This window comes from Camellia sinensis, chromosome 9 (assembly GCF_055761805.1).
Source record: "Camellia sinensis isolate YWXY chromosome 9, ASM5576180v1, whole genome shotgun sequence".
Classification (NCBI taxonomy): domain Eukaryota; kingdom Viridiplantae; phylum Streptophyta; class Magnoliopsida; order Ericales; family Theaceae; genus Camellia; species Camellia sinensis.
Genome location: NC_138969.1, coordinates 10536920 through 10555548, shown reverse-complemented (window position 1 = coordinate 10555548; position 18629 = coordinate 10536920). Strand labels below are relative to the sequence as shown.

General features: G+C 35.0%; 1 protein-coding gene across 11 annotated transcripts; it reads right to left on the bottom strand.

The window, feature by feature from the left end:
- Positions 1-44: 44 nt before the first annotated feature.
- On the bottom strand, positions 45-15008 carry LOC114284958 (protein ACCELERATED CELL DEATH 6). Of its 11 annotated transcripts, none has more exons than XM_082886114.1 (9): positions 14852-14998; positions 14561-14629; positions 11782-11863; positions 10589-11034; positions 8891-9387; positions 7354-7833; positions 6373-6522; positions 1365-1807; positions 45-910 (listed from the first exon to the last, which is right to left on the bottom strand). In XM_082886114.1, the coding sequence occupies exons 5-9, from the start codon at positions 9378-9380 to the stop codon at positions 296-298; spliced, it is 2178 nt and encodes a 725-aa protein (XP_082742240.1). In that variant the 5' UTR covers positions 9381-9387; positions 10589-11034; positions 11782-11863; positions 14561-14629; positions 14852-14998; the 3' UTR covers positions 45-295. The 11 variants fall into 11 exon arrangements, with proteins under 11 accessions (XP_082742240.1, XP_028083713.2, XP_082742239.1 ...); XM_028227912.2 differs by lacking the exon at positions 10589-11034 and having other exon boundaries at positions 8891-9070; positions 9173-9387; positions 14746-14984; XM_082886113.1 differs by having other exon boundaries at positions 14746-14888.
- Between the last annotated feature and the right edge of the window lie 3621 nt (positions 15009-18629).

Genomic DNA, 18629 nt, shown 5'->3' with positions numbered 1-18629 from the left:
GATACAGAAATTTGTAACAAAAAAAGAGATACTACACAAGAAACTAACGATAAACAATAACCCTGAAATATGAGCCCCTTTAATACAACTTCTTGCAAGTTAACAATTGATAATTAAAAAGTAGAAATTAAAAACACACTGTAAATAGAAACTACACTAAACCTTGGCACAAACTACCCAATATATATATATATATATATATAAGAAGCTCTACAAACTCTACCAAACAAGGCCATGGTCTATCTAAAGAAAGTTTTCAATGTTCACCTCAATAATGAAAATCTTCTGCCATCATCTAATACAACAAATGATTTTTTGGCCGAAAGATCATGCCAGACCTGTAGGTATGACTCACCATATCCACGAAAAGCGGAAACTGTAACAACGCAAACAGAGTTGCAGGAATGCACGCAACTACCACCATTGGAATAGCAACCCATGACAATTTGCCGTCAAGAACAATAAAAAGGGTGGCACAAAAAGATGTCATCATGGTGGCAATGGAGATAAAGAGGGTCGCAAGCCCTAGAATTAGCTTCCTGGGCAACGAGTCAAGAAAATCTTCTTCAGCATAGCGCGAGGTGAGGATTGATAGGAAGATCAGTAATGAAGTAGCGGATGAGAATAATGCTAGCGCATCTGAAATTGCGAAAACCATAAATGACATTTCTGATAAAAGAATTGGCCGGCCAGTGTCGTTGTCATTGCCGCCTGGGACAGTGAAGGCGGCTGCAAACATCACCGTGGCAATGAGAGTCGCAACCACCATGCATGACGAAGCAGTATCCTTCATCCACTTCTCTCCTTCACGCATTAAGGCCTTGTGCTCCTCCGTAAATAGAATATGTGGTGTTCTTCCCTCCGAGTCTTTCATTTCTGTATATAGTGGTTGTACAATCTTTTCTACTTCCTGTAGTTACAACAAGACATAAGTTCGACACCAATGAAACACATTTGATTCTGTTTTCGTTGTTGTTTTCTGTATTTTGGGAAATGAAACAAGAAAAACACATGTTTTCGGATCTTTTTCATTTTGTGCGAAAATAATTTTCAAAAAATTGAAAATAACTTTTTCATGTTCCTTAAAAAATGGGTTGTTTTTAGAAAGTTTATCCAAAAACTGTTTTTGGAAATAGTTTGTCAAACAATTTTTGTGTTTCCGAAAATAAAACACAACCAAACAGGCTAGGGGAAAACTGTCATTCTTTCCCTGGGAAAAATGTGCCCAATAGACTAGTAATAATAATAAATAGTTTAGCAGGAAAAATAGTAGAGTATAAAAGACCCCCCAAATAAAATACAATTAATTTTTGGTTTGCATTTTTTTAATATCACTATGGTGGGCCGAGTGGAGAGAAGTAAACCTTGAACCATTGCAACTCTCGTCGCAGTTGCAAAGCCGCACCAGAATCCGTTTTGAGTCGATTTGAGGGAGCTAGCTTTCCAGCCAAATGCAGCATGTTGACATTGTTTTCATCTTTGTAAGCTGCAATCAAATCCTTTAGAGCACCTATCTCATATATTAGGTTGAAAATCTTTTCCTGACGATGTGCAACCGCAACATGAAATATACTTCGACTTTGGTCATCAACTTTCCAGAGTAGATCAGGATATGATCGAATAAGCACAGTAATGAACTCCACAATGCCCAACTCAGCAGCGGTAAACAATAATCGAGAAGGAGTCCTGATTAACTCCCCGATTTTTGAGTCATCTAGTAACAGAACCTGGTCCCACAATCGCTTCACGAGCTCCACAGCTTGGGTATGCATAAGCTTTTTGTCACACATCACCTTGAATCCTGGAACTGCATGCAGTATCAAGTCAAACAGAGCTTGTGAAACATGAGAAATAGTAGGCTTCCAACAAAGAAATTTTGGGACATTCCAAAGTAGAACTTTCAAGATGAGAACTAAAATGGAGAAATTAAGGAACCGAACTAAAAAGATGATTAGAAGTTTATGTGTTCTTTTGGGTTATGGAAATTTTGGTTCAATCGTAAGAGCATCTTTTCATAATATTTTTATTCTCCCTCCTAATTGGTTCTCAAGCTCCAGATTATTCTTTAATGAAAATACACAATCACATCTACAATATTACCAATAAATGTTAAATAAAATGTTCCATCCCATGGTGAATTCACACATTTAAGGGGCCCATATATGTGTCACTGTAAATTGTTAAAACCTACCATCACCTACTCCACCTACTACACCTACCACCACCTACTACACACCTACCACTACAACCTACTCCACTACATCTCCTATATAAGGAGCCCCTCACCATTTGTAAAATATAACATACAACAATCAATAATACAATCATTTCTCTTTATACATTAAATTTCTACATGGTATCAGAGCAGGTTTAGAACCTAGTATTTTTGCTTCACCGGCGGGCGGCAACTTCGCCTTGGCCGCCCGCCGGACCTCAACCTAGTCCCCTAGAATTTTCTAGACATACCTTGAAATTTCTTCGAGTCCACCACCACTGCCCTTCCTCTCACTGTTGTCCTCCTCCTCACCCTCCCTGGCGTCGATCGTCTACGGAAGGGTCTAATCGCCGTAACATGCAACCTCCTCAAACCGTTCAGCAAAAGATGTATTCTGGCCAAGCAATTCCTTCATCAAAGCCAGTCCAGCAGATGCTCTCTCATTCAGATAATAGCAATCAAGGAGGACATGCTGCACAAGCCACTTCTTCTGGGCATATGTTACCAGTTTCTCCCCAAGCTGTTCAACCTTCGGTTATGGCTTCTTCAAACCACCAGCAGGTACAGCCACACCAAAAATCAGTGAATCAAACTAACCAACAGTCATTTCAGCAATCTAGTAGGCAACACTCTCATGTACAACCACAGTCACAACTCCCTATTTCGTCATCTCTGCAAAATAGTTCCCAAATTCAACCTCAAAATTCTTCGCCCCCAGTGTCATTGCCTGTGACTCAATCATCCTCGATGACTCCCATATCACAGCATCAGCAGAAGCTTCGCATGCCTCTTCCTCCTGATGGACATCTACTGGAAGTACGAGACCAGACCCTCCTGCGAATCACCGGATTCCTGCACCCCAACCGAACACCTGCACCACCAGAAATCCATCATGAAGTCGCAGCGCAACGCCCTCCTCATCGCCTGTGCACTCATCTTCTACTGGCTCCTCTACTCCGTCACCCATTTGGTTATTCGGATCGAGCAGTTGAATCAGAGGATCGAGAGGTTGAAAAATCATGACTGATTTTTCTTTCATGCTTCGCGGCAGTAACTTCTGTTCAACCTATGACTAATTGTGGGTTTTAAGTTCTGAATTTTGATCTCTTTCAGTGGCTCATGATTGACAGAAAATAGCTAGAAGACTAATTTTGGGAAAGGGACATGGAACGCAGGATGGTGAAACATATTTGAGGAGGAAGAAACTCCATAAGTTCAAAGAGTCAGCTTGGAAATGTCTTTATTCTCTATCTGCTGAGCTCCCCAACACAAGATGCTATCTCAATGGAAAGTTTTCACTTTTTTGACTAAAGCCACCGCCCAACTTTTGTCCCCCTCTTTTCTTATTTCTTTATCATCATACCCAGACACCAACTTTTGTCCCCCTCTTTTCGTTTCTTTTTATTTTTATATTATTCACCACTCTTCTTTTATTTAAACATACCACCCTCTCTCCACATCCGAGCCCACAGATTCACCCACCTCTGCTTTTTCAACTCTTTATTTTATTTTATTTTATTTACCACACTGATGTTTTTCATATAATTCATCTACCAATATTTTTTATCTATTTTCTTTATCCCTTGTTTTCTTTCCTTTTATTTTTATTTTTACACAAAACACTACCAAAAAAAAAAAAAACAAAAAAAAAAACAAAAAAAAAAAAAAGGAAGAAGACGAACTGCACACCAAACTCCTTTTATTCGTGTCGGGGCTCACCCTGATCACCATTTTACACCAAAAAAAACAAAAAAAAAAAAAACCAACACAAATCGGCACAGTGAGATTTTTTTTTTCCCTTCTCTACTCTACTGCAGGTCTCTTCTTTTTGCCTCCGTCCTGGGCCGCCCTTGCCGGTGCTGCCTCCGTGTTTCCCACGCCACCGAGCACGTTCACTCCCTCCTGCTCCTCCACTGCAGCATATGGCGGCCCTCCAAATCGGAACATCACGGTGGCCTTCCGCTTCAGCTCCTTATTTTCCGCCTTTAGCACACTTATCTCTGCTCGCGCATCCTTATACATGCGCTGGAGCAAAGCCAGTTGGGCGTTTAACTGCTGCACCTCATTTGTCCTACTCTGCAGCCGGTGCGACAGGTTTGTGACCGCCGTCATGGTCTCCACACATGACTTCAAAGTATACTGATTGGCCTCAATATCAGTTTGCACCGCCATTTTTTGCTCCACCAACCGCATCGGAAAGTTCAACGGAGCAAAACCAGAGGCACTTGGTTGAGGTTCACTGGCCACCGCACCAGTTATCTCTCTTGTTGACTCGTTGAGGTCGGGAAAGAGAGTGAGCAGACCACGGGACGAAGAGGCCATATTCTGGGTAGCTGAACGGGAAGACGAGGCCATGTTATGGGTTGCTGAGTGTTTCAGAGAAGGGTTGGTTACAGAGTGTTTAAAGATTTGCAGCTCTTAGCGACAAGCTCTCAGAGAACGAAGAGGTTTCAACTGGTTTGTTATGCTTCCAAGCCTCAGCCTCCGCTTCGGTTTATAAAGACCATGATGAAGAGGCAGACACGCGCATCATGCGCCACTTGACGCCAGACGACAAAACGGGCGCGCAAGCCAATGTGGTGACGCGCCTCGCCATCATGTCCGGCACATATTTTTATGACTTGGGCTCGCCTTTTGATGGCACGCCTTTTTATGGATTGGGCACGCCTTTTGATGGCACGCCTTTTGAAAGATTGGGCACACCTTTTGAGGGTGCGACTTTTTAAGGGTCCGACAAGACTCTGTAAACTTTCCCGACATTGATTCCGGTTAGTTTCTACAAGGGTCCGACAAGACTCTGTAAACTGTCCTGACATTGATTCCGGTTAGCTCCTTCATGGGTCCAACAAGACTCTGTAAACTGTCCCGACATTGATTCCGGTTAGTTTCTACAAGGGTCCAGCAAGACTCCGTAAACTGTCACAACAACTGTCACAACATTGTCTGCTACATCGGTTCGACATGACCCCATAAACTGTCTTCTACATCGGTCCAACACGAGCCAGTGTCTTCTACATCGGTCTGCCATAACCATACAGTCTTCTACAACGGTCTGACACGACCATACAGTGTCTCCTATCCATTTTTTATTTTTCAGATTATTTTCTTGTTTTGTTACTCTCTCCAAACTCAAGTTGGTTAGTTCCTATCCCCCTTGAGTTTGCGGGGGCTGTTAAAACCTACCATCACCTACTCCACCTACTACACCTACCACCACCTACTACCACCTACTACACACCTACTACCACCACCTACTCTACTACATCTCCTATATAAGGAGCCCCTCACCATTTGTAAAATATAACATACAACAATCAATAATACAATCATTTCTCTTTATACATTAAATTTCTACATAAATTATATTTATTTCGTTTTTAGATCTTTTGGATTTTCAAAAGGTTCTCTACGCATTTTTGTTGTAAAAGAAGATTCATGTAATTTTTAATCATATAATGGATTAGGAATCAAACCTATTTTGCTATCTTTTTTTCATTACACTCACATTACTATGTGCTAATCTTATGTAATTTCCAACATTCAAAAGATAAAGACCAGCAACTTTGGTTCCTTGTACACGAAAACAACCATTACCCAATAGAAACCTTATAATAATGAAAAAAAAATCAGAATCCTTTCCATCTACCCATGGCACAAACAGGAGGAGACTACATCTTACGTTAGACTTGAGACACATACAACACATTTGTGGGAGGTTTTGTCAAGGGAACACAAAAATTGTACGCCACTTTTGTTGCTACATATAACCCTATAAACCTCTATATTTTTGCCATTGTTCAAGCCACAAAACCAATTAAAATCAGCAACAAAAGCCTACTTTAGGACTGCCACAAATCCAAGTTAGGCTCACTTACTAGCAGAAGAGTGTTACCTACACCCGTCCTACGTCAGAAAAAGGGTTTCACGGTGTACCCCTAAACTGTTTTTGTCATTGTCACTCTCCTGCAATTGTTGCCTCTTAGCAGTCTCTCTAGATTGAAATGATTTGGTGTCCACAACTATTAAGTATCAACAAATATTAAGTATCATACTCTAATAAAAACTTGACAAGTGAAGATTAATAGAACAATGACTAATCCACTATAACAATAACACTGGCAAGTTGCAACAAGGAAACAACAGTCAAAATTACTAACATGAGTAGAGGCACCTCTGCCAGACTGTAAGCTGATTTCCGCTCAGAAAGGCTGACGGCTTTCGAGCTAAAACATGAAGTGCTGTGTCCCCATTTCCATCCCGAGCTGTAGCTAATTCAGGGTGCTGCTGAATTATATTCAAAGCTACATCTGGTAAATTAACAGAAACTAGTCATTACTCATTATTTTCATATTTCCTTTTCAATAGTGTTTAGCTGATGAGTGAATCATAATTGACCAGTCATTAGTGTAGGGAAGCTCTGCCATTTATTTCTAAAAGATCAACCTAGTCACGTAGGGTACACTCAACGGCTCAGGTCACAACTTTCCCAAATAAAGAGACCCAAGTTCGAGTCTATTTACCTTACCCATCAAAAACAAAAAGATCAACCTAAATTTAGCAAAGAAGCATACCTTAAAATAAGAGGATTAAAAGACACACACACACACACACACACACACATATATATATATATAGTATATATATTTCCTGCACAGATGAGACCAACCTAAGATGGCCCATGAAGGCGGGATGGCTAGTTTAGGTAGGTGTTGAAGACAGGCCTGTGTGTTAATTCCAAGACCTCATGCTGAGGAAAGTATATAATTAAAGGCAAAGAATGGTATGGATGACTGTATTTCAAGTTACTTGCAGCAACTAAAGATCTCTGTAGCATTTTTTGCTAATTCAGGGTATCTCCCACCCAGCCCAGCCCAACTACATCCAAGTTACCTCATACCTAGACAGCCGAGAACTAATCCCTAGAGGCCCTAACGTTAATGACTAGACAAGCCTCCAGTGGCCCCCTTAGGAGACTCGAACTCGAGATCTCGGATCTTATTCTCAAGTATTTACTGCTCGGCCAACCCCATGGGGTTAAAGATCTCTCTAGCATGGTTTAAAGTTTTATTTATGTATTTATTATTACTATTATTATAGTTTTTTTTAAAAAAATTTGTAGCATGGTGAAAGTTACTGACCAAATAAATTGGCAGTGATAGTAGCAATAAGTAGACCAATGCAATCTTCCTCAGTCATGATTTCTTTTTCCGTCACAGAGTAGAGATACAAGACCATGTCTCTATGTCCCAACAAAGCAGCCATATACAGTGGCAGGGCTCCTCTACTACCTCTAATTGAAGGCAAAGTTTTACTCTTATTCACCATCACTTCAGCAATTTGTCTGATTCCGGATGCAGCAGCAAAACAAAGTGCTGTGTTTCCTACCTTGTTCTGAAGTGCCAAGTCTTCTGGTTTCATCAATTTTACTAGCTCCTCTACAAACCTCGTGTGTCTTGCCCCAGCTGCAATATGAAGAGCAGTTTCTGAATTCCTTGTAATCCTAGCATGCAGTGCTAGTGGATTAAATTCCAGAAAATCTTCGGCCATTTCCCAATCACCTTTGAGGGCAGCTAAATATAGGACGACATATGTTCTACGACCACTGCCTTTTATCTCCCCTGAAAAAATTCAAGCATCAACACCCATGTTTGCACCCAGGCCAGTAGTTGAATTTAGAACTCAGAATAGAAAGCAGACAGAGATGGCTCAAATATATTTTTCTCAAAAAAAAAAAAAAAAAATTCCATTGATTGATGTTCTTCTGACAAGCACAGATATCCTAGCATAATATGTGATAACCTAAACTTTCTGTGACATGCAGCATGCCAGTCCTAGATTCCCAAAGTTGGTGGCTGCCATGTTACCCCCTTGATTAAGTCACATGAATATTAGGAGACCTTGTAATAACTGTTCATTACCAAAGATAGAGAAAAAGTCAAAGCTGTTTTGCATTTGTGGCTCAATCTTATTGGTGTTCAACATAGATTTTGATGATAGTAAACAATTATTTCTGGAAAATACTATTCTTACAGCCTTCTAATAAAGAAGGGGCAATTTTCTCATTTGAGAAAGCAACCAAAGAGGCTGTGGTAATACAGCTTCGCATCTTTTTTCCTTAACTTGTACTGGTGAGGAAAGTCTTATATGATATATGAATTATCTTCTACTTCCATTCTCCATGAAAACAAATTTCATCACTCCCGTTATCTTTTGCATTAAGGTTGTCCATACATTGCCGAGGGTCAAGTTTTCAGAAAAGGGCAATCAATACATACCAAAGAGACATAAAGGTTTCTACCCATAACACAGTATTAGAGATTTAAATCGATAAACATAATTTTCAATGCATGTATGATTCAGATTTTTGCTTACAGATTAACATGTCAACCATAACCAAATTCTGCACAAGAAAATCAGAAGGCATCAAAAATCCATTAGTCACTGTTGGTAGCTAGGAGGGATGAATTGGGTACAGGGTAGACTTTTTAACTTCTGACATTACTTGCACAAAGTGGAGGTCCTTAGACTTGAACCCACATTCTTAGGCTTGACATTCCAACAAACAATGTTCCCGCAATGCAAAACAGTGTCAAAGAAGCATTTTATCCAATATGAATCATGCAAAAAGAATGTTCATCATGTTCTGAAAGCCCAAATAATCCTCAAAGAACTTACCAGAAATTCCACCTGAATAAGGCACTGTGGCTAGTGGAAAATTAGTGAAGCTATCTGCCGCCTCAAAGTCAGTGCTTTCACTCATCAGAGGATAGCCAGGATCAATTTGTCTCGTGGATTGATTTAAACTGACATGGGTACCACTTCCTCCCACTTGCCGAACAGTAGCCAAGTTTGAATCTATTTGAAGCATTTGAACACCGGGATTAGAGTTCTGTGAGTCGGAAATCGATGGGTATAAATCAGTTATTTCTGGTGGCACTGCTGGAACAGAGAGTTTACCACTATGGGAAGCTGGTGAAATCTCACGGTCAACTTCGTGTGGCGAGATGTTGTCCTCGTTATATAATTCATTGTAAGAGCATTTAATGCTTATTCTAGTATCATTGTCCTCAGGAGACTTAGCATCTGCAGACTTTGCTTCCGGGAAGCAAGATTGAAAAGAGAGACTCCTTCCAAATCGTGATAGAGCAAACTTGTTTGATATCATACCCGCTCTTCAGCATATGAAACAGATGTGACATGGTAAGTACATTTTTTAAATTAGATAAAGCATGGTGTTGAGGATATACAACACAAGGGTCACCAATATTAAAATCCAGTCATTTAAGATTATTATAATAGGCCTGAGTTGACAATTCATACTGACGCAGAGTTGAATAGGTAAATACAGGCCTTCTCATTTACCAAAAGGAGAAAAATAATACAGAATGAATCCAACTTCTCTCCATTTGGGGAGAGGACTAGACCCATCCAATTCGGTCCATTGGGCTCACCACAAGCCCTAAATTTCATATTCCGAACTATTCATATTTTTGGACTCTATGAGTAGATAATTTGTGAAAAAATCAAAATTGATCCAATAATTGTGGCCACATGATTCATCATACTTGTTTTAAAAAAAAATGGATGACATGTATGATTTTGAAAATAGACGGCCTATTTTTTTAAGATAAATATGATGAAATCACATCATATATATATATATATATATATATATATATAATTAAAGTAGTGTTTTTTCTATGCTTAAGTAGCACATTATAAGGGCTTACTTTTTTTTTTTTTTTTTTCTACGAGAGCCACGTCAGCATATATTTTCTTAATTACATATAAAATTCTATACAAATCCAATCTTAATTTAAATTATACTAAACTTTATCCTATGAAGCACAAATACGGACACGTGACACGACAAGGACACGTGGACATGTAAATTTTCAAAAAATGGGGTACATGACACGTTAGGGACACGTTCAATATATATAATTAAATTTATTTATTTTATGTCATAAAATTACGAACAAAAAAAATTAAAAGGCAGAGAAAATAAATAAATAAATAAACTAATCAATCGAAAAAAGAATATAAATAAATAATAAATAAACAAAAAAAAAACATAAATAAATAATAGAGATAGAGAGAAAAGTCACACAAAAAAAAAAAAAAAAAAAAAAACAATATAACAAAGAATATCACAGAGAGAGAACGAGAGAGAGAGTGAATCAACATATAAAAGGAAAAAGAAAATGAAGAGAGAGAGAGAGAAGTCAAAGAAGAAGAAATCGAAAGAAGAAGAAATTGAGAGAGCAAATAAAGAGAGAGAGAGAGAGAGCGACTGGCATACATAGCTCAAAAAGTAGAAGAAGATCGAAAGAAGGAGAAGATCAGAAGAAGAAGATCGAAAGAAGAACATACCTTCGCAAGAGCAACGAGTTGCCTACAGCCTTCTCTCAGCCTTTTCTCCTCTTTCTGTTAGAAATCAAGGCTAGGGCTTGGTTTAATTTTTGAGGAACTTATTCACCCAAAAAAAATTTTTGAGGAACTTACCAATAAGTCCCATATACAAAGTTCAAGACCCATTTAATCCTCAAATAAAACACTTGCACCAATTAATCCTATATATTTTTAATTGTGACCAAAATATCCTATATATTTTTTTTTTTTAAATTTACAAACACTGTTACATCAAACTACCATCGGACTTCCATTAAACGATCACCGGAGACTCGTCAGAATGTTCAATATCACCGGGAAGTCGCCGGAGTATCGCCGGAAGTTCACCGGAGTGTTAAGAACGTTAATGGAAGTCACCGGAATGTTCAGAACGTTCACTGGACGTTAAGAATATTATTGGAGACTCACTGGAATGTTTAGAATATTGCCGGAAAAAAAAAAAGAATAAATGGAGAAATTAGAGCGAAAAAACATAGCAAAATGTGCTAAATATTGATAAACTAAAAGAAAAAAAAAATGAAACGACAAAAACTGGCAACAATGGGAAAAAGATACGCTATTTTTCAATTTTTGTAAGGTTTAAGCAAATAATCTCAAATATTGATCAAACTGAAAAGTAAGTTTTGAAAATGTAAAATGTTACAGTTTCAAAGCAAAAATCTATTAAGCATTTATCCTTATTAATCAAACTGAAAAACATGTTATGAAACTGTAAAATTTTACAATTCTAAAGAATGTTATGAAACCATGAAATTTTACAGTTTTATACCATGATTCATTCCAGTACCAAAAAAATTTGAAACTGCAAAATTTTACAGTTTTAAACCATGATTCATTCCAGCACCAAAAAAATTTGAAACTGCAAAATTTTACAGTTTTCACCGCCTGTAACTAAAACTCGAAAACAACTTGTTCAGAACTTGAAAAATTTTCTCCATTAGAACAGAAAAAGAAAAGTGTATAGCAGAGAAAATGTAGAAAAAAATAAGAGATCGAAGGAGAAAGGCGGATATAGAGAGAGGATTGTATTCCGACAACTATTTTTTGTTTAGATCTAACCAAATCTGATGTAAATCTATTCAGATCTAATGCAGATCTACATCAGATCTAAGTAGATCTACTCATCTTTTTCGTCGGAAACAAATCTTCTTTACCGTTGGTGAGGGTGAAGTAAGAAGTCGGCAGTCAGTGGTTGCCAGTGAATCCTAATCGATGGTAGTCGTTGGTCGCCGGTGACTATATATCAGAAAGAAAAAGAAAAGAAGCAAGATTTGGCTACCCATCAACGATTGCCAGAAATCACAAAGAGCAAAAGAGGCAGAGAAGAAGAGAGGCAGAGAAGAAGAATAATGTTATAGGACTTTTGGGTATAAACAAAAGGTTATGGGATTAAATAGACTACACATTTTTCAAAAAAGACTTCTTGGTAATTTTCCCTTAATTTTTTCAATTTTTGTTTTTACAAATTGACCCCCACTTGAAGTTTAAAAAAAAAATTTTGACCCCGCGGTGTCCGAAACGTGTCCGGCTACAAAAAAAAAAAAAAAAAAAAAAGGGACACTTTTGTGACGTGTCGGGCACCCGTCCACCGCGTGTCCGACATTGATACGTAGCCCTCGGAGAGGTGTTTGCGCTTCATAGACTTTACCTATTTTATATAGACTTTATTTGACAAATATTTTTCTTCCATATATTTTGATAAATTAAAATAATCCACAAACTCAATACCAATTTTTGATTTTACGTTTTTCTTCTTAATTCTTTCAATGGTATTATTAGGATATATTTTTTTAATGCTAAATTGTTTTTTTTTCTTCTTATTTTCCCATTCATTATTCTATATAGTATACCCAATATCAATTATATATTTTTCTACATTATGGATTTGTCGTTTAAATTTTATAGTGATTCTATATATGAAATTATACTTCATTTCCTATATTATTTTATATAATCACAACTCACGAAAAAAAAAAAAAAAAAACTGCACAACAATGATACTCTCGAGGAACCTCTAAAGTTTGGATTTAATGTTTGAGTTACTTTTTCAATTGTTGAACAGTAAATTCTTTTATGTTTTGATATTATATTACAGATGATTAATCATTTCACGTACTAAGTTGTATTTATCATTTGGATGTTTTCATTATTTTTTCTTTTTAGGTTTAGATATTGTTATGTGATTCTTTCTTGATTAGTCGTTGTTGAATTTCTTTTATATATTTAATATTTTAATTTAATTACGAGTGTTTATTTTACAATCTTATAATTTAATATATATATATATATATATTAAATAAAATCATAATCCAACTACATATTTATATTTAATTTTTTTAATAAATTTTATATAATTTCTATTTCTACATATTTTTATTTTCCAAATGAATATAAAAGAAAATTGAATAGTTAGAATTACTTTTAATTTTATGTTACTAATTCTTCTTCTAATTTAACTATTATTTTTAATATCAAAATGAATATTTATTTTACTATTTTATAATTTAATATATATCATACAAAATTATTATATGATAAATATACTTTTTTAATACGATAGAACTAAAATTATCGAAATACACAAACAAGTTAACTAAAATTAATATATATAAATATTCAAGTAACAATTTTATAGAACGATAGTGTCAATATTATCAAAATAAATAATTAAAATCATACTTTAATTTTAATTTTAATTTTAATTTTAATTTTAATTAAAATTAAAATTATTCTTTTATAATACACGTTATACCATCAAATATTTTTTGAAAAAAAAAAATATCACGCCCATGGCACGGGTCAACTGCTAGTGCCTACTATTATTGAATCAATCTGATTTATTTCATTGATGGCACACAAGGGTCCAAAAGATGAACGGATGTATCATCAAAATAAGCCTGTGGTAAGCCCATAGGGTCGATTTGAACATGGACATCTTTCATTCGAACATGGGACCTTCTAAAATTTGGCAGAGCAAGAATAAAATTTCAGTGTGCTTATCATTCAAATGCTTCCCTTCTCAATTCGAATGCATGCTGGTCATATGGAAATCTGGCTTACATCACATAGTTTTTTATTTTTTTATTCCTATTCACTACATGATTCCATTGGACCTATATATAATTGTTGGAAAATACTATTCATTCAAAATCTTTACACAAAATTCGTCACCAAAGTCATTTCACAATGTACTCATTATTTCATATTGTTTTCTTTTTTATTTTATTTTATTTTTTGGTTGCAAAAAATAGTTCCTAAAAGAGTTTTAGGAAACAGATTCTAAAAACAAAACCAAATATAATGGAATTTTTTGAAAAAATACAAAACAAATCAGAACATGTTTATGTTTTCTGTTGTAAAACTGGCAAGTTACCAAATTTAACCTACACACTCTTGCCATACAAATTCAATGCAGAACCATGTTATCCCCTCAACTTTCTTGGCAACCAAATAGTTATGCGTTAGGCTTCTCTCAATTTCAAATCTAAATTTGAGAGAGCTCGAGAGGCTTGTAGGGCCCACCACAATTCATGTTTCCATAATCCAAATAGTTCATTTTGCACTTCGTGTCTATCATCCATTGAAAAAAACTAGGACAATCCGATAATCATAGTCTTCTTAGTTTATTATATTTATGTCCAAAAAATTTAATTACCTATTTTTAAAAGCATATTTATCGTTTATTAGAGCCAGAAAAAATAAAAACATTACGAATATTAGATCAACATAATTTTTTCATTCGGACCATCAAAACAGAACCATGTGGGGGGTATATAAGCCCATCAAGTTCTGTCCAAGTTCAGATTTGAACTTGAAACCCAACGCTAGATGGATATATCAAAGTAGATGCACAGCACAGCACAGCACGGTTTAAATCCCATCAAAAGAGAAAGAACCCAATTAAAGAATTGAAAAATAAATAGTAATAAATACCTGGGGAGAGACCCAGCAGATCGAAGACTCTGCAGTTTGGGGGAATTGTACGGAACACAGACCCAGAGGCTGAGGCAGAGGAAACAGAATTCAAGTTAGTTCTCTAGTTGCAGAGTTTGAAATAGAAAATACAACAACAGAATCTACATATATATATATATATATATATATATATGTACACATACATATAAAGAAAGAAATGTATGATTGGTATGGTTGTTGGAAGCAAAGTCGTGAATTTGAGTCAATGACAAAGAAGAGTGAGTGAGGAGTGAAATGCACAGAAATTACAAGGCGGAAAGGAGGGAGCGAAGACTTCTGGGAATCCATTGTTGGTTTTGGAAGGGGGGCACGATATCTCCGCGTAATTTCTAGCCCTAGCTGGCCAGCAGAGAACGAATCAAACTCAAACTCTCCTCACTTTGTGTTGAAAAACGAGTGGAGTTTTCGAATGTTCACACTGTTTGCTTTGGATTTTACAAAAATAATTTTTTAATTTATTTATTTATTTTTTACATTTACGTATAAAAATTGTAGACTAAAAAAAAAAATTTTAAATTCACTTTATAGAAAAAAGTTGAGTTTATTTTATAAATCTTAACATAAAAGAATTTAAGAGACCCATAAATCCCATTATAGGTCCCGTTTTGATGATATGAATTTTTTATTTTATAAATCTCTCAATGTATATCATTCATGAAAAAGATTAAGTCAATTCAATAATTATAGCATTTTTATTTTATTATGTTTGTATCTAGAAACTAAATAATGTTATATGAACTAATTAGTATACTAACTAGTATACCAACTAATGTACCAATGGATAATGTGGCATAATTTAAGAGGTTTTTAGTATTTGTAATGTGATTAATGAGTAAGGTCAATAATAATGTCATAACTAGTGTTGGTACACTAATTAGTATATTAATTAGTGTATTTAGCACCACCGCTAAAAATTAGATGGTCTATTTTTTAAAATATATTTGCCGAATATTTTTTTGGAGACAAATATAATAAAATAAAAACATTACGATTATTGAAAATATACTATTTATTTTATTAGAGACAAATACAATAAAATAAAAATATTGCGATTATTAGGTTGAACTATTTTTTTCATGAATAAACAGTTCAAATCATTAAAACGGGACTTATGATGGATCTTACAGGCCCCACAAGTTCTCTCACATTGACATATGAACCTGAGAGAAACCCCATACATACAAAAATTCAATACATTTTCTTATTTTTTTGTATTTATTTCATCACAATATTTTAATTTTTAAGTATATTTAGATTAAGTATATCTAAAAAATATAATAATTAAAATATTTTAAAATTTCACTACAAAGAAAAATAAATAAATAAATTGAACACTCAAAAAAAAATTTCAATTCAAAATCAAACAGATTACACCATTTTTTTTATTTTTAATAAAAAAATTATATATTAGTTAAAAAATTATTTATAAATATACCTAATCTAAATGTACTTAAAATATTAAAAAAAAAATTTGTTAAGAAATTTAAAAAGAATTCAATAAATATAAAAAAAAAATGTACAAATTTTTTTTTTTTTTTGTAATTAGTGATTTTTTAAATATTTTCACAAATTTTGTATTTTAAGTGGATCTGAAAAGTAAAAATATGTGTATATATTTAAAAAATTCGCGAAAAACCAAAAAATACAAATTGACACTCACAAATTGTTTTTGAAAATATACTATTTTAAAATAAAATGATGTGAAAATTTATAAGACAAGTTTATAAGATTTAATAGTTGATATAATATTTTTCTATATATTAATATATATTTGCAAAAAGAAAATTAGAGAACTAAGAGTGAAATTTGGTTTGATTTTCATAAAAATACAAGTTGCAAGACTCGAGTAAGCTTTTTAAAAATTGAAGTATAAATCAAATCATATGAAGTTGAAAATGACATCTTAAAAGAATATCCTTGTCACATTTATTAATAAAATGAACAAATACTATTGTAACTGCTATATATAATGAAAAACTAACAACATATTTTAGTACATCCTACAAATTATTCTTATACATTCAAACTAATAATCCATTGTTGAACTCTAATAAAGAGTATCTCTGTTACGAGGAGCAAAAATTCTAGACCCATAAGTAGAACGAATCATATCGGCCAACAAAGTGAATTGCAAAAATGCAAATAATGTTACCGGTATGCAAGCAATTAGCGCCACAAGGATGACAACCCAAGCTAGTTGATGGCCAAGTACAATGAAAAATGTTGCGCTAAAAGCTACAAGCACGGATGCTATAGAGAAGATGAGAGTTGTAAGACCGATGATTAATCTCTTTGGTAAGGACTCGAGGAAATCTTCTTATGCATAGCGAGAAGTGAGGATGGACAAGAACATTAGTATAGCGATGACTGAGGAGAACAAGGAAAATGTATCTAATATGGCGAAAAGCATGAATGTCTTGGCTTGAAGAAAATTTGGAATGCCTATACTGTTATTGCCTCCTAGGACAGTGAAAATAGCAACAAACATTACTGTGGTGACAAGTGCTACGACAAGCATGCATGATGAGGCAGTGTCCTTCATCCACCTTTCCCCAGCTCTCACTAGTCCCTTGTGCTCTTCGGTGAACAACATTCAGGGTGTTCGACTGATTAAGGCCGAAATGTACATCATTGAGGCCGTTAATTAGAATCTCTTAACTTCACTTGCTGGTCAAACCGTATATTTTATGTGTGTTGAGTGTCAATCAGGTTATACATCGTCGGAGCATAAAATGAGCAAAAAGACAGAATTTGGCAGAGTTGACTTTTCCCGCACGTGCGTTGACTTTTTCCGCACGGGCGTTGACTTTCCCGCACGTGCGTTGACTTTCCCGCACGTGCGTTGACTTTTTCTGGGAAAGTCAAACCGACGTTTTAAACCTGTTTGGACGAGATTGGAAGCATAAAAAGAAGAGAAAGAGGCTGGATTAGGGTTCTGAAATTGTTTGGACCTAAAGAGGGAGGCTAGGGTTTGCAAAAGAGAAAGGAACAAAAAGCTTCAAGGATGTCTCCCATGGTGATTCCTTCTCTTTCTACTTCCTTCCACTCCTCCATGAGTGGCTAGTCTTCTTTTCTAGGGTTTTGATGAAACCCTAGCCATGTAATTATGTAGTTTTCCTTTTTGATTTTATATTATGTAAGGTTTGAACCATTGTATGGTGTTTTAGAAATTCTTTATATATGATCTTCATTATCTTTTTAAATATTTAACTTTCTGTGATTGTTGAATATTATCCATACATGAGTTTTCTATTCCTTCACATTCAAGGTATGGGACGAACCATGCTACGAGGAACGAGTCGTATCACTACCCTAGTTTAGAGTGAACGATTCGTATTACTTGAGATGGTTCGTGCTCGTACATTGAATGTGATGATCTTCTTGTTAAATGCTTTGAGCTTGTAGTTGTGAAGCATTAATTCGTTCAAACCATAGCATAATTAATTTCAATTGGAAACCCTAATTATGTAGTTAGTGGTGAATTCTCAACCCTAGGATTTTTCCCCAATTTAGTAAATCCAATTTCATTTATTATTGATAATTTAATTCCTTAGTTTAATTTATTTGTTAATTAAATTAGGTTATGATCATTCAATCTTTTTATCAAAATTAATTTAGGAATTTAACAATTAAATTAGTTTAATTTCACAATAGTCCCTATGGATCGATACCTGGACTTGCCATTATTCTAATAGAATTTGGTATAGTTTAGTAATTAATTTTGGTGTGTTCAACGACCCATCAAATTTTGGCGCCGTTGCCGGGGACTTCTGGCGAAATTAGTTAATTTAAAGTTACATTCTTATTTTAATTTTTAGTTTAGGATTTTATGCTTTTAGTGTTGCTACGTGTGCAGAGTGTTTGAAATTGGAGCTATCACTGAAGTGCAAGCGGAGCGCAGCCGAGTTTTAAAAAAAAAAAAAAAAAAAAAAAAAAAAAAAAAACAAAACAAAACCGCAGTGCTAAAGTGAGTAAACAGAAGCAAACACTCACAAGCAAAGCACCAAAGTGCTAAAACAGAAGTCAA